The sequence below is a fragment of the Choloepus didactylus genome, assembly GCF_015220235.1.
Source record: "Choloepus didactylus isolate mChoDid1 chromosome 24 unlocalized genomic scaffold, mChoDid1.pri SUPER_24_unloc2, whole genome shotgun sequence".
In the NCBI taxonomy this organism is placed as follows: Eukaryota; Metazoa; Chordata; class Mammalia; order Pilosa; family Megalonychidae; genus Choloepus; species Choloepus didactylus.
In genome coordinates, this window is record NW_023637605.1 from 1,048,245 (window position 1) to 1,062,431 (window position 14,187).

At 35.5% G+C, this 14,187-nt stretch overlaps 1 protein-coding gene across 7 annotated transcripts in view; it reads left to right on the forward strand.

Moving 5' to 3' along the window:
• Nucleotides 1–14,187, forward strand: part of LOC119525169 (mitogen-activated protein kinase kinase kinase 4-like) — a 104,118-nt gene that overhangs the window by 54,651 nt on the left and 35,280 nt on the right. For 5 of the 7 annotated variants that reach the window (XM_037823768.1, XM_037823767.1, XM_037823766.1 and 2 more), the window contains one exon: nucleotides 10,077–10,267. In XM_037823768.1, the coding sequence (XP_037679696.1) occupies nucleotides 10,077–10,267 (191 nt within the window). Of the gene's footprint in view, nucleotides 1–10,076; nucleotides 10,268–11,335; nucleotides 11,466–14,187 lie in introns of those variants that run through there. The other 2 variants (XM_037823773.1, XM_037823772.1) reach the window with 2 other exon arrangements.

Sequence of the window (14,187 nt, forward strand, 5' to 3'; positions counted from 1 at the left end):
AAAAGGGGGTTTATTTGGTTACACAGTTACAGTCTTAAGGCCATAACGTGTCCAAGGTAACACATCGACAATCGGGTACCTTCACTGGAGGATGGTCATTGGTGTCCAGGAAACCTCTTGTCAGTTGGGAAGGCACATGGCTGGCGTCTGCTCCAAAGTTCTGGTTTCAAAGTGGCTTTCTCCTAAGATGTTCCTCTTTAGGCTGCAGTTCCTCAAAAATGTCACTCTTAGTTGCTCTTGGGGTGTTTGTCCTCTCTTAGCTTCTCCGGAGCAAGAGTCTGCTTTCAACGGCCATCTTCAAACTACCTCTCATCTACAGCTACTCTCAGCTTCTGTGCATTCTTCAAAGTGTCCCTCTTGGCTGTAGCAACCTGGCTTCTTCTGTCTGAGCTTATATAGTGCTCCAGTAAACTCATCAAGGCCCATGCTGAATGGGCGGGGCCACACCTCCATTGAAACTATCCAATGAAAGATCTCGCCCACAATTGAGTGATCACATCTCCACGGAAACATCCAATCAAAACCCGATCAACATCAATACGTTTCCTGCCCACACAAGACTGCATCAAAGATAATGGCGTTTCGGGGGACATAATACATCCAGACCAGCACGATGACTTTGACAGTTATGAGGCATATCAGTCAGGTATTTTGTAGACTCCCTCAATTTGGGTTTATCTGATGTTTTTCTCGTGGCTTGACTGAGGTTATGGGTTTTGGGGAGGAAGACCGCTGAGGTAGTCATTTGTATCACATCCTTTCAGGGGCACATACTGTATCAACAAGACATCACTGATGGTGGTGTCCTTGGTCACTTGACTGAGTGGTGTTTGTCAGGTTTCTCCACTGTAAAGTTACCGTTTCTCCCCCCTTTCCATATGTAGTCTTTGGAAGGCACTCACTATGTGCAGCCCATACTTGGAATTCTGCATGGGAGATTTGTCTGTTCTCCACTTATTTAATTACCCAACTGTTGATTTATATTAGTGTGGACTCATGGATATTTTATACTTTCAGTTGTAGTCCAGGACTACTGCATTTATTACTTGCTTGAATTGTTCCACCTTTGGCCAACGAGAGCTCTTTACGTTGCCTACTGTGTCCCTTAAACATACCTCCACTACTTTGTTTTTTTGAGCACTTACTTACTTTCTAGCACTGCTGGATGGTGCAGGTTCATATTGTATAATACCTCCTCTGGTGCAAGTATCATTCATTTCTGCAAGAAGCCCTGGTTCCTTTTCAAGATCTGGTCCTCAGATCAATGAGCCATTTCTGTGTTTCTGTTAAATCAGAATTGAGAGCATTAATGTTCAAATTGCCCTAATTGCTTTTTCCACTTTTCTTTCCATTTCCCTTCACTAATAACTCTGGGAGAATATCTCATGTGCTTACATTTCCTGTATTCATCCTCCTAGCAGTTGGAGTTGATCTTTTGAAGTTATGATATGCCCTTAAATATCTTTAAAATCCAGATTTAAAAAGGTAACTTGAATTAAGGAGATTGAGGTAAGTATGCTGTTTCTGATAGAAAACTGGTCCTTTATTTACTTATTTTCTAAGAACACCAGGGAAATTATTCATGCTGTAAAATCTTTTCCACAAATAAATTCAATTTAGAGTAAGGGGAGATTTTAAAAAAAATTCTCGCTTGTAAGAAAATGGGTATAGGGAGTTGATAATTCTTCATAATTTTCGTTTGTGCTGCCTTTAATTTATCAAAGTTTTAAGCATTTTTTTTCCTCTTTAAACTCTTTAATGTTTTATGTGCACTTGGCATAATATAAGACCCTTTGTTTTCCTCCCAGCTTTAATAGTTTTTCAGTTTATGAATTTCTCAGCACTAGCTCCATAGTTGTCTTCAGTTAAGCTTCAAACAACCCTTTGAGTTAATCATCATTTTTATTTTGTGTTGCTTTCCTTTAAATTTTTTTTGATAGACATTTCACTATAAAAGGCATCCACATTGATACTGGTGTAATGGTTATATTTGTTTTTGTTTTTAAAGGTCATTCTCCTCACTGTGTTCCTTGTTTACTCTCCCTTTTTTACAATCAAGTACATTTAAGAAGCGTTTTCATTCAAGTTTTGTCTTCTCACCAATCTGTACATGTACTACCTAGTATTGATTCTAGAAGCTTTGGATAAAAATATAGAACAATCACATTTTTTGGAGGTGTTAGTACTGGTAAAAATGAGTGCCTAAATTTCTTTTTTTCTTTACTTTTGTTCTTTTTGGATAGTCTTCTGGTTAACCATTTTACTTGTGAGAGATAATATGAATGATGTTTCTAAAGCATTTTGTTATAATGTGTTTATATAATTTTATAATAGTTTATTTTCTAAAAGCCTTCATCTGAAAATATTTTTACACAGCTTATATTTATTTTTAATTCTAGTGATAAGTGAAGTTGATCCAGATCGGGAGGTTTTTCTCTTCTTATGTATTTGTTTTCTATGTGTTTTCTTTTTGTCCTACTTATTTCAGGACTGATAAAATATACTTCATAAATATCTATGAGCAAAACAAAAGACTTGTAGTAGAAGATCACCTAAATCAGTCAGGCCTAAGCTACTCATCTCCCTTACCCTTTCCAAGACCCAATCCTGTCCAGTTCTTCAAAGCATACTGTCTGATACAGCATCGTGAACGCTGATGGCTAATAGGCTGCTCTCTAGAATGCCTGTGATTTTTCTATTCCTACTGTTTGAATTACATGCTTATCCACAGTTCTATGTTTGTTCCAAAATCTCTTTAAACCTCTTTCATTTTTTAATTGTAATTAGATAATTTAGTAAACTGTTGTAGACATCTGTGAAATGTGAGCGCAAAGGAGAATTGTAGTTCCTATGTAAACTAATTTGGAATGCTTTGGAAAGTCAGCTAGGTGAGTCATGCAAAAAAAAAAATTGTCATCATAATTAGGTGTAGGAGGGAACTGTAAAATTGTGAGAAGAACAAAAATTCACAAAAATTGGTCCACGAAAGTCTTTAAGTTCTTGTTCCATTTTAAAGAAATTCCAAGTGGAAATTGTAGGTGATGCATTTTGGTTGTGATATATGCAACAAAGTTGACTCATAACTTCTTTTTTTAAAAATTCATTTTATTTGAAAAAATTCCAAAATTTATACTTTGTACTCAGTAACAAACTCCCCCATTCCCTCTTCTCTCATTCCCTGATAACCTGTAATCTACTTTCTATCACTGCGAATTTGCTGTGTCTAGAGATTCATAAAAGTGAAATTGTATAGTATTTGTTCCTATGTGCTTTGCTTATTTTAATCAGCAAAATGTTTTCAAGGTTCATCTGTGTTGCAGCAAGTTTCAGAACATCATTCCCTCTTACAGCCAAATAATAATTCCATTGTGTGTATATGCCACGTTTTGTTTATCCATTTATTTCTTGATGGACACTTGGTTTGTTTTCCCACTTTTGGCTCTTTTGACTAATGCTGCTGTGAACATTGGTGTACAAGTATCTATTTGAGTCCCTGTTTTCAGTTTCTTTGGGTGTATATCTAGGGAGTGTTATTGCCAGCTTGTGTGTTAATTCTATATTTAATGTTTTTGAGGAACCACCATACTGCTTTCCATGGTGGCTGTGCCATTTTGCATTCCCATGCAGCTGTTATCAGTGGACCCACACTGAAGGATAAAACTGTGGTCCTCTTATCAAAATAGTGATTAGTAAATGAATATTTGTGGGTTTACAGTGAAAATGAAATGTTTAAGGTTTGTATATGTGGCAGTTGTCTATTAGAATATAACAAGCCATGTCAAAGCTTAATGGCTGAAAATTAAAATAACCATTTTATTATCTGTCATATAGGGTGCTCCTTCTTCTTCTCGTGGTGTTGGCTGGGGTGCAGGGACAACTGGAAAGTCCAAAATAGTCTCCCTCACAAGGCTAGTACGTTGGTGCTGGCTGACAGTTGAGAGCTCGGCTAGGTTTTAACCTAGTTATGTCCTCCTTCCTCAGCCTCTCCACCTAGCTAGATTGAGCTTCAAAGACCATGGCAGTCTCAGGGCAGTTGGATGTTATACATGGTTGCTAGCCACGTGGTTGTTAATACAGTGGTGGCCTTCTTAAGGTTTAGGCCCACAACTGGCCCAGTGTTACTTCTGCTACATTCCATTGGGTAAAGCAGGTCATAGAGTCATGCCAGAATCAAGGGAAGGTGATTATACAAGTGTGTGAATACCAGGAGGCATTGTTTATTGAAGGCCACCGAAGTAACAGCCCACTGTAGTATGTTTCTTTCTTTTTGTTTTGTACTTGTATGTTCTAGTTTTAATGCTTTTAATGTATGTGTATGTTGTGTGTGTGTGTGTATAAATAAATTGCCCAAATACCAGTCCAGTGGCACTGAATGAGAAAAGAAGGCTTCTACAAAATCAGTGTGTTTGCAAGAAAACATAATAATTTGGTTAAAACTTTTGTGCTTACTAATAAGTGTTGGGGCATAGGAATTTTAACCCATGTTACTCTGATTCCATAACCATTATTCTTTATACCATACCACATTGCTGTTGTGTTATTAGATGGTCAGCTTTGCGTCTATAACTTAAGCATCGCTACTGTCAGAAATCACCATTCTTTAATTCTTGTAGCCTTTTAACAAGTATATTCTTCAAAATAATTAAATATGAACATAGTGGGATTTAGATAGTGAATAAATCTATAGGATCAAAAATAACAAAGTTATTTGATTCAACAAATTCATTCATTAAACAGGTAAATTTATTGAACATTTATTGAACACATAATCTTCCTTGCTACTGTTCTAGACCCTGGGGAAACTGTGATAAAGAAAACATTCAAGGCCCCTGGTCTCATAGGGCTCAGATTCTAGTTGGGAAGATCATTTCTTGTTCATTTCTGGTTCGTTTCCATGGGAAATCACTTCAAATATACCTACTTTTGTTTAAAAAAAAAAAAAAAAGAAAGAAAGAAAAAAAAAGATGAATTTTAGTTAGAAAAAGAAGTTTGAGTGTTTATATTAAAAAATATCCAAGACTGTTAGGTTTGTAAAGAAGCTATACTCTGAATCAATGCAAAAGTTAAAAATGAACATTGGAAGCTTGAGTTTTTGACCATTCACCTGGGGGTTAACTTATAAACAAATGTTTAATTATAGGCTGATGATAAAGATAACTATCTTACTGTTAATTAATATTCTCACAAATACAAGCCAACCATGTATCCCCAAACGTAGTTTAGGTCCCTTTGATTTATATTGCAGGCCAGGTGGACAGTACCAGCTCTTTTAGAAAAAGAAACCTAGAAAATCCATTCCCTCTGCCTCCCTCTGCCTTCTGCCCAGTAGCAGATGTCTCCCTTTAATTATTGCAGAATAGAGAATATGTTAAAGGGGAAATGCTGGTGGTAGAGAGAACCTCACACAGATGAGTACTGTACTTCATAAGTGAATAAAATATTCAAATTTCTAAGAATTTGAGTAAAGAACCTTTAATGAGGTCAGATGTTTTCTTCAGGGTTTTTGCACAACCACAGATGTTTTAGAACTCATCGAATCCAACTTCATTGTTTTACTGATGAGCTGTTTTATTTCAGGCACCATTGTTGCTTACCTAATTGTCAGAGCAGAACTATTGAACCCCAAGTTACTTCAACTTTTGTCTTACGTTTTCACTGTACATTTTTCATTTAAACCCTATAGCAAACCCTCCTTAATTAAGTACAAGACATACTTTTTTTTAGACCAAATTCTGGTGTAAAGTGACTAGTACTTTAGCAAGGTTTTATGTTCAAAGAGTGTAATATTGTTTTATGTGACTGTCAGAACTGTAGTACCAGAAAGACATTTCACATTTAGATGTTTTTAAAAATAAGTAAGGCAAATGTTGCAGGGTGGTTGATGTAGACCTTGGACTACTTTCTTTATCCAAAATAATTGGTATCCATGTAAACATTCTGAACCAGCTAACTGACCAGATTAGCTCATCTCACGTGAGCTATTACAGAAGGAGGTTTTGGATGCTTTTGTTTAGTTCTTTGAAATGAAGCAACTTCTTTTGAACTTACCACTAGTATTTGTTTTCCTAGATTTTGTATATACTTTTTTTTTTTAAAGAAAAAAACTTTTGCTTGAATTTTTTTCCTTCATATGTATTACTTCTTGACTAAGACCCCCAAATGATGATGTTTTTCTCTGACTGCTCTTAAGAGCTTTCTTATCATCAGTGGTTTTCAACAATTTCATGATGTTCACCAGTGTGGTTTTCTTTATGGTTTTTGTGCTTGGGGTTCATTGAGCTTCTTGGATATGTGGGCTTAGGATTTTCTTCAAATTTAGAAAATCTAGAAAATATTCAGCCTTTATTTCACCAAAGATTTTTTTCTGTGCCTCTTTTCTCTTGTTTTGGATTCCAGTAACACTTGTTAGTCTTGTCCTACAGGATATTGCTGTTCTGTTAAATTTTTCTTTTTAATCGTTTCTCTCTCACTGCTTCACTTTGGATAGTTTATATTACTGTGTATTCAAGTTCAGTGATCTAATCTATTCTTAATCCCATCGAGTATATTTTTCAATTCAGATATTGTATTTTTCATTCCGTAACTTCCATTTGAGTCATTCCTAGGTCTGTTTCTATTAATTTATTTTTCTGGGTTTGGATCATGTTTTTCTCTTTCTTTGGTAATTTTGATGGAATGACAATTGGAAATTTTATGTCATTGAGTGATAGACTTTTTTTTTTTTTGATTCCTTTAAATAATGTTAGACTTTCTTGTGGCATAGAATTAAATTACTAAGTTACTTTGATGGAATGTAAACCAATAACATTTCCAACAGGTGTGAATACCATCTTGACTGTATTAAGTAAAATCCTGGGAAAGTATTAAGTGAGTGCTCTGAGTTACAGTAGTTGGCAGTACTGGGAAGGCAGGGTGTAATTCTTACCTGAATTATAAATAAACTGGCTGGCAGCACCACATGACATTTTTTACTCGTTTTCTATGATGCATGATGAGTGAGGAGGGATGAAATGTATTATATTTTGTCTTACTTGAATGAGTTGTTTAGGACAGTATTCATCTTCATTTTGATTCTTTAATTTTGCTGTTATACTCTGACATCAGTGTTTAATATATCCGTGTGAAAGTGTAAAGACTAAGATGGCTTTTTGTTTTATAATAGATGCACAGTTGAAAACATGAGATATTAAGCTTTCGTAGAACTAATACAAAGATTTAGTCTTTTTATTTGGGCAGTACAGTCAAATAAATTTTTTTTCCCATGTGTGGAGAAATAATTTTTTCCACAGTTGGAGGACAGTCCAACACAGTAAATTTTTTTTTCTGTTCCCCCAAATTAAATTCTTCATAAAAGTTAACCTTTTTATAACAAATCCTTTCTTAGACTCTTTTCATCTGCTAAAGCACAGTGCTCACTTCCGGATTAATATAGCTCAGGCAAGGGTATTTCTTTATTTTCCTCTACCTGTCTTCTTAGATCATGACTCTGTCCTCAGGTCAGGGCACTTGCCGTTTGGAGACTTGGATCATTGAAGTTTGGACATTGTCATTCCCTCTTCAGAAAAATCCTCTGTCACTTTCACTTTGCATGCCATTAATTCATTCATTTATACATTACTCTAGGTACTAATAAAACATGTTACTTTATATGCCTGATTGGTATTTTAGTGTTTTGCATAGCCCTTATATTTCTATTATTTTGTTTGTTTTCTTAAACATCTTCACAACTGCATTTCATGAAATATTTTTGAATGTAGACCTTGGAAATTCTAAATTAGTCTTCTCATTAGTCTTCCAAAGATTAAGTACTTTATATAGTCCCCCATCCAGGAAGGCTGGAACTTGGCCTTAGGTCTTCTGATTCCCTAGTTCAGATTCCTCTTTCTGCAGAGGGCACGTTCTGAAAGAGTTTTTGTTTGTTATTTCATATCTGATTACATTTTTCTGTTTATCCTGCTATTCCCTGTTGTCTGGCTTAGATGTATTTAACTGATTAAACATTTTTGCAATAGTTTTCTTGTGATTACCATTCTAATATTTGAAAATATTGTGGAAAAACATGGGAACAAAAATGTAAAATTACAGAAGTCCTTTTTTACTATTGACTATGTATCCTAGTGACAAAATTAAAAAGAAATATAAAACTCATAATACTGAATTTGGAAGAATGTAAAAGAGGTTAAAAATGTTGAAATAGTTTCTAGTTCTATATCATGCTGAACTCAAAAACAGATTTCTCTTAATACTAAGCAGATGAGTAAAGAACTAAGGCTCTCTCAGTGGGATAGCGAGAGTACAATGACTTTAAAGGCTTGTTATATAAAGAAATATCCTGTTATATAAAGTCCCTCACTATATTCTGATTCTTTTGTTAAGCATACACTGTTGGATTTAATTCCACAGGTATGGAGTTTAAGTATTTGTTATCCTTATTTTGCAGATGTGCAATGTTGAGACTTTAAATAATTTTTATAAGGCCCACACAGCTAGTAGGCAGCCAGGATTGGTCCATCTTAAAAAGCCTATTAATCATTACGAAGCCTATGATATTAACCACTAAAATATTGCAGCCCATGTGGAAAGGAAACAAGTGACCTTTGGGCACTCATAACCATGTCCTTTAATCAGATGAATCAACTATTTTGCAATGAGTATAGAAGAAATGGATGTAAGTTAATCTGTAAACTGTAGTATTTTTTGTGTGACTTAATGATAACTTAATAAGTGTTGTTAGTCTAAGGGAATATTATTTCTAAGTTTGCTCATGGTTTGATTTATTTTACTTATTAGCTTTGGGAGCATTTAGCTTGCTTGTTGTATTGTGTTTGCCACATATGTGGGGAAGTGGGGCTATCTATAGCAGTCTTATCTAATTAAAATACCAGTTTTTGACCTGTAAAAGGGATTCTGTACAGATTTCAATATTGTGAATTTATATAATTCTGCAGCATTTTTATTTTTGAAAGACACCTTACTTTCTGAAATTTTGTTTAGTTAGTCTAATTCAATAGTAATGGTTTCAGACACTTTTAGAAAGCATCACATTTCCAAAGTGCTTTTGACAAAGATCGATAGGATGTTTTTTCATTTTCCCTCATGATTTTGAAATAGCTTAGATTTTATATCAAGGTATATGTTGCCAGGAAGAAAACTGGTTGTGTCTTGGATAGAGTTTGGTGTTGGGTTTAGAAAGCATGAAGTATATTTTATAAAGAATATTAAGAAGGTAGTAGAGTGATGACACATATTTGGAAGGGATTGCATTATTGATACCTATTATAGTTTGCTGTTTTAGAATTGTATTTCTTCTCAGTTTTGTATCATTAAATTTTTTGTGTTAGCTTTGCCAAAATATACGTTTATCAAGAGTGGTACTTGAGAAATTGGCTGGGGATAGAGAATTGGCAGGAAGTGTTTCCAGAGTGTTTTGAAGAAGAGGAACTAATTGCTGTTTTCTTCTTCATCAACATCCTTCCCTCTCCCTCTTCCACTTGAGCTCTGCACTACAGATTTTATCAGAGAACATAGAAAAATTGGCCTACGATGCTTTTCAGTACTCTGTGCTTTGCTGTATGGTCACAGGAAAGTGTTCCTTCACTTTCTGCTCTGTTTGAACACTTCAAAAAGAGAAAAGAGCAAGTCGCTGAAATTCAAGGCAGAGCTGTACTTGCTCACTCATCTCTTAAGCTTATCAGTAGCTGGCAGACAAGTACCCTTTTAGTGCTGTCTGATTTGTATCTTCTAGTCCTTTTTTTTTTTTTTTTAACATTTTAATCCAGAGGTTTTTAGTTTTAAACTTCACTTAGAACAGGTCTGCAACCAACAGAAACAATGCTATCAGTTCTTCCCATGTGGCTGTCCCTGTGGCCCACAGTAAGGGCAGCAGCAATCCCTATTTCCTTTGAATGAAAGAACAGTTATCTCCATGAGTTTCCAGAAGTAAAAATAGAGGAGAAAGATTCCAATGCTGAGGAGGAGAAAAGTTTTACAGAGTTAGTCGCAAAATCATAAGTAATTTTAATTTGAATTTACTTAATATGCTACTGAGTATTTTCCCTACTTATTTTCTTTCATAGGCAAGAGTGCAAGTTGGAAGATACAGCTTGCAAAACTCCTGAATCTGATCCAGAGGATTTTTTAGATGAATCAAATACCGAAAATCTTTACAGCACCTCTCCCCCCAGCACACCTCGCCAGATGAAGCGTTTGTCAACCAAACACCAGAGGAATAATGCGGGGAGGCCTTCCACTCGTGCGAATTTGAAAGGTGAGTTATCTCTTTAAAAAGGTAGACCTGAGAGGGCATGACACTTTCTGGTACATAATTTTTATACAACATGTAATTATTGATTGATCCTTTCTACCATGTGGTACATGATATTAGTACCATGATATTAGTAATTCCTTTACTTTAAATTTGATTTTAATGCTGTTGTTAAATTTTATTTTTTTTTAAATAAATTTTGGAATTGTTACTATTAGCTGTATTGTTATTAGTAATTATACATGATATTAGTAATTCTTTTACTTTAAATTTGATTTTAATGCTGTTGTTAAATTTTATTTTTTTTAAATAAATTTTGGAATTGTTACTATTAGCTGTATTGTTATTAAAGGAGAAAAAAAAAATCTCTCTAGAGATAGAAAGATTCGTCCTGAATAATTAAGTCAGTGAGGTGAGGAATCTATGTTCCTTTTAGAATATGGAAGAAGCCAACTGTTCCTCAACTTATTTATCCAAGGTGGACTACTGGTTATATGGGATAGGCAGCCTTCTTTTATTCTTTTACTCTTTTAGGCTGTCCAGAAGAGATAGGCTCTCTTCCCCAGTATTCCCCAGCCACCCTGAGACCTGTGCTCTCTTCCAGTGGCCCCTGATGCTGCCTTTAGTTTGTAGGGCCCTATTTTCTCATTAAACACTGTGAGTAGATGGTACCCCATACCTTATAACCAGGTATGGAACCCATTTTTTGCTTTTCTCTTCCTTTATGATCCCTGAGTGGGATAGTGGGCTTCTTAGATAGCTCTTAAGAAGCTGAGAGTTTTGTCTGTTTTTATTTCTTACTTTCTCGTAGTATGTAACACCTTTTCTTTACAGTGTTAGATAAGCTGAATCCTGCTGAGCTACTGCCTCCTTGTACCCTCTACTGTATTTACTATTTTATAACCTACTTCTTTTTTCACTTAATGTACAGTATAACCACATAAATATATGTAAGTTATAAACTGAGATGTAAAAAAAAAAACAAGTTATTTCTGTGTATTGGGGTTATGGGTGATTTTCATTTGTCTATATTTTCTAAATTTTCTACAACAAACACGTAATCTTTTACAGTAAGAAAAAGAGCAAGCTATTGAGAATTCTGGTGTTCCAGGTCTGCTATGAGACGGGTACAAGTCAAAATGTCTGAATGTCCGTGGGCATTAGCTTCTTTACCTGCAAAGTGGCAGGAACTGAAGTACTTGTAAGTACTTATTATTCTTGCTATCAAAATACCATCCATCACTTTACTAAAAAAATTAGTTTATATGTGCATTTATAGCTAGAAAAAATATAATTGTGAAGAAAATTACTTTTATATATATTATATAAAAAGTTTTAAGGTTTTTAGAAGTACGTAAAATAGATTAATGCTACTGATGGAATTCCATCGGTCTTAAGATGTGGCTATGTGTTAAAATAGTTTTATATTAAATTAAAAATCCTACAGACAAAAATTGGTTTACAACCCTTTTTGATGGATCATAAAGTAAATTTTATATAAAATAAATCAGATCGGACCTGCTTAGTTAATTTTGTTTAAAAATCCTTGTTTTAAGACTAATTTAGATGATTGTATAATTGTATAGCTTTTATTATGTGACCGTGTGATTGTGAAAACCTTTTATGCAGTGTATGGCAGATGAGTAATAAAAGACAAAAAATGTATAAATTCTAGGGGGGATAAGGGGTATAGGATGTTTTGGGTTTTTTTTTTATTTTTTCTTTATTTTGGAGTGATGAAAATGTTCTGAAATTGATTGTGGCGATGAATGCACAACTATATGATGGTACTGTGAGCCATTGATTGTATACTTGGATTATGTGGTGCATGAACATATCTCAATAAAATTGCATTTAAAAAGCTAATTTAAATTGATTAGGAGGTGAATTGGGTTTAAGCAAACTTTTTTTTTGTTGATTAGTTTTGGCTATATTAGTCTGTAACCATGTGAATATACCCAATTTCATCAAATCTAAAGACAAGCTGTAGTATTGTGTACTAAGAAAAAATGCTGCCAATTGATAACACAATGTGTTTTTATCTCTTAGAATTTTTATTTTTTACTGGCAGAGTTCTTTCATACTTGATATTTAAACATAGATTTTTAAAAATAGTTTATCACTTGTATGAAAAAATATATATAAAAGAAAAATATAAATGAAATATATTGGTGAATATATTTGTTCTAGTTTGCTAATGCTGCAAAAATGCAAAATACCAGAAATGGATTGGCTTTTATAAAAGGGGGTTTATTTGGTTACACAGTTACAGTCTTAGGGCCATAAAGTGTCCATCAACAAAGGGTACTTTCACTGGAGAAAGTCCGTTGGCATCTGGAAAACCTCTTGTTAGCTGGGAAGGCACGTGGCTGGTGTCTCCTTGCTTCCAGGTTGTGTCTCAAAATGGCGCTCTCCAAAATGGCTGCATCATCTTCTGACAGCCGTCCTCAAAATGTCTGTCTCAGCTCCAGCTAGCAATGAGCTCCTTCTGTCCGAGCTTATATAGTGCTCCAGTAAACTAAACAAGGCCCATGCTGATAGGGTGGGGCCATACCTCCATGGGAATTATCCAGTCAGAGTTATCACTTACAGTTGGGTGGGTCACATGGACACTGAACCAATAGGTTCCAGCCCGATCCACACTAGAACTGTGGAACTATGAACATATCTCAATAAAATTGCATTTAAAAAACTAATTTAAATTGATTAGGAGGTGAATTGGGTTTAAGCAAACTTTTTTTTTGTTGATTGATTTTGGCTTTATTAGTCTGTAATCACGTAAATATACCCAATTTCATCAAATCTAAAGTCAAGCTGTAGGTATTATGTGCTGAGAAAAAAATGCTGCCAATTGATAACACAATGAACTGCTCCCACAAGAACTGCATTATAGAATATGGCTTTTTCTGGGGGACATAAATATACAAACCAGCACATTCCAACCCCCTGGAAACCAGAAAAACATATTCTTTCCAAATACAAAGTGCATTCATCCCATCACAATATCACAAAAACTTAAATCATTTCAGTTACAGTAGGTAAGTACAAGATCCCATCAAATCAGTTAAAGGTGTGGTCTGTCCAAAAGCAAAATTCCCCTCTGGCTGTGGACCTGTGAAACTTAGAACTAAGTTAAACATTCCCATTGCCATAAGGAGAAACTGAAAGGAAAAATAGGGTTTAAGGGACCAAAACAATTCCTAAAACCCGCAGGGCAAACTCCATTAGATTTCAAAGTCTGAGAGTCATTAACAGAAGACGTTGTATCCTTGGGGCTTGAGAAAGCAGGAGTCCGACCCTTTCCAAACGCTTTTGTAGCAGCCCTTTTCTCTCCAAATGCTGGTTTAAGTGCTCCAACATATCCACACATTGGGGAGACCACTTTTTTGGACCCACCCTCCTCAAACATTGGGGCAGCACCCAGATTCTCTTCCATCTCCGGGGCACATGCTCCATCCCTTCAGAACAGTGGGGTTGGGGCCAGGCTGTCCCCAGTCCCCTGGGAATGTGCTCCAGCCTCTTTGAGGCCTGAGATGGCAACACCTTTCCTGAACATTAAGGTGGAAGGCCCACCCTCGACCTCCTGGGCAAACTCACCCTTTCCATGTGTGTGGGCAACTCTGCTCTCCCAGCCCGAGACCTCTTGACTGCAGACCTCAACCTCTGTGGCTCTGTCTTTGAAGAAATTTTTCCTTCAATTTGTTCCTTGTCTGTCTCCTCCAGTCCAGACAGGCAGCAGCTCCATCTGTAAAGATCTCACAAAAGTTCTGTTGGCTTTGCATGAAGCACACAGAGGTCAAAGCTGTCAGACAATAGAACTTTCCACAAATCCTTTCTGGATAATTCCATCTCCAATCCTGGTTTGTACTGAAATGGTGGCTGGGTTCTGTTTGGTTAAATCCTCACGTTGGGCTGTAGCTTCT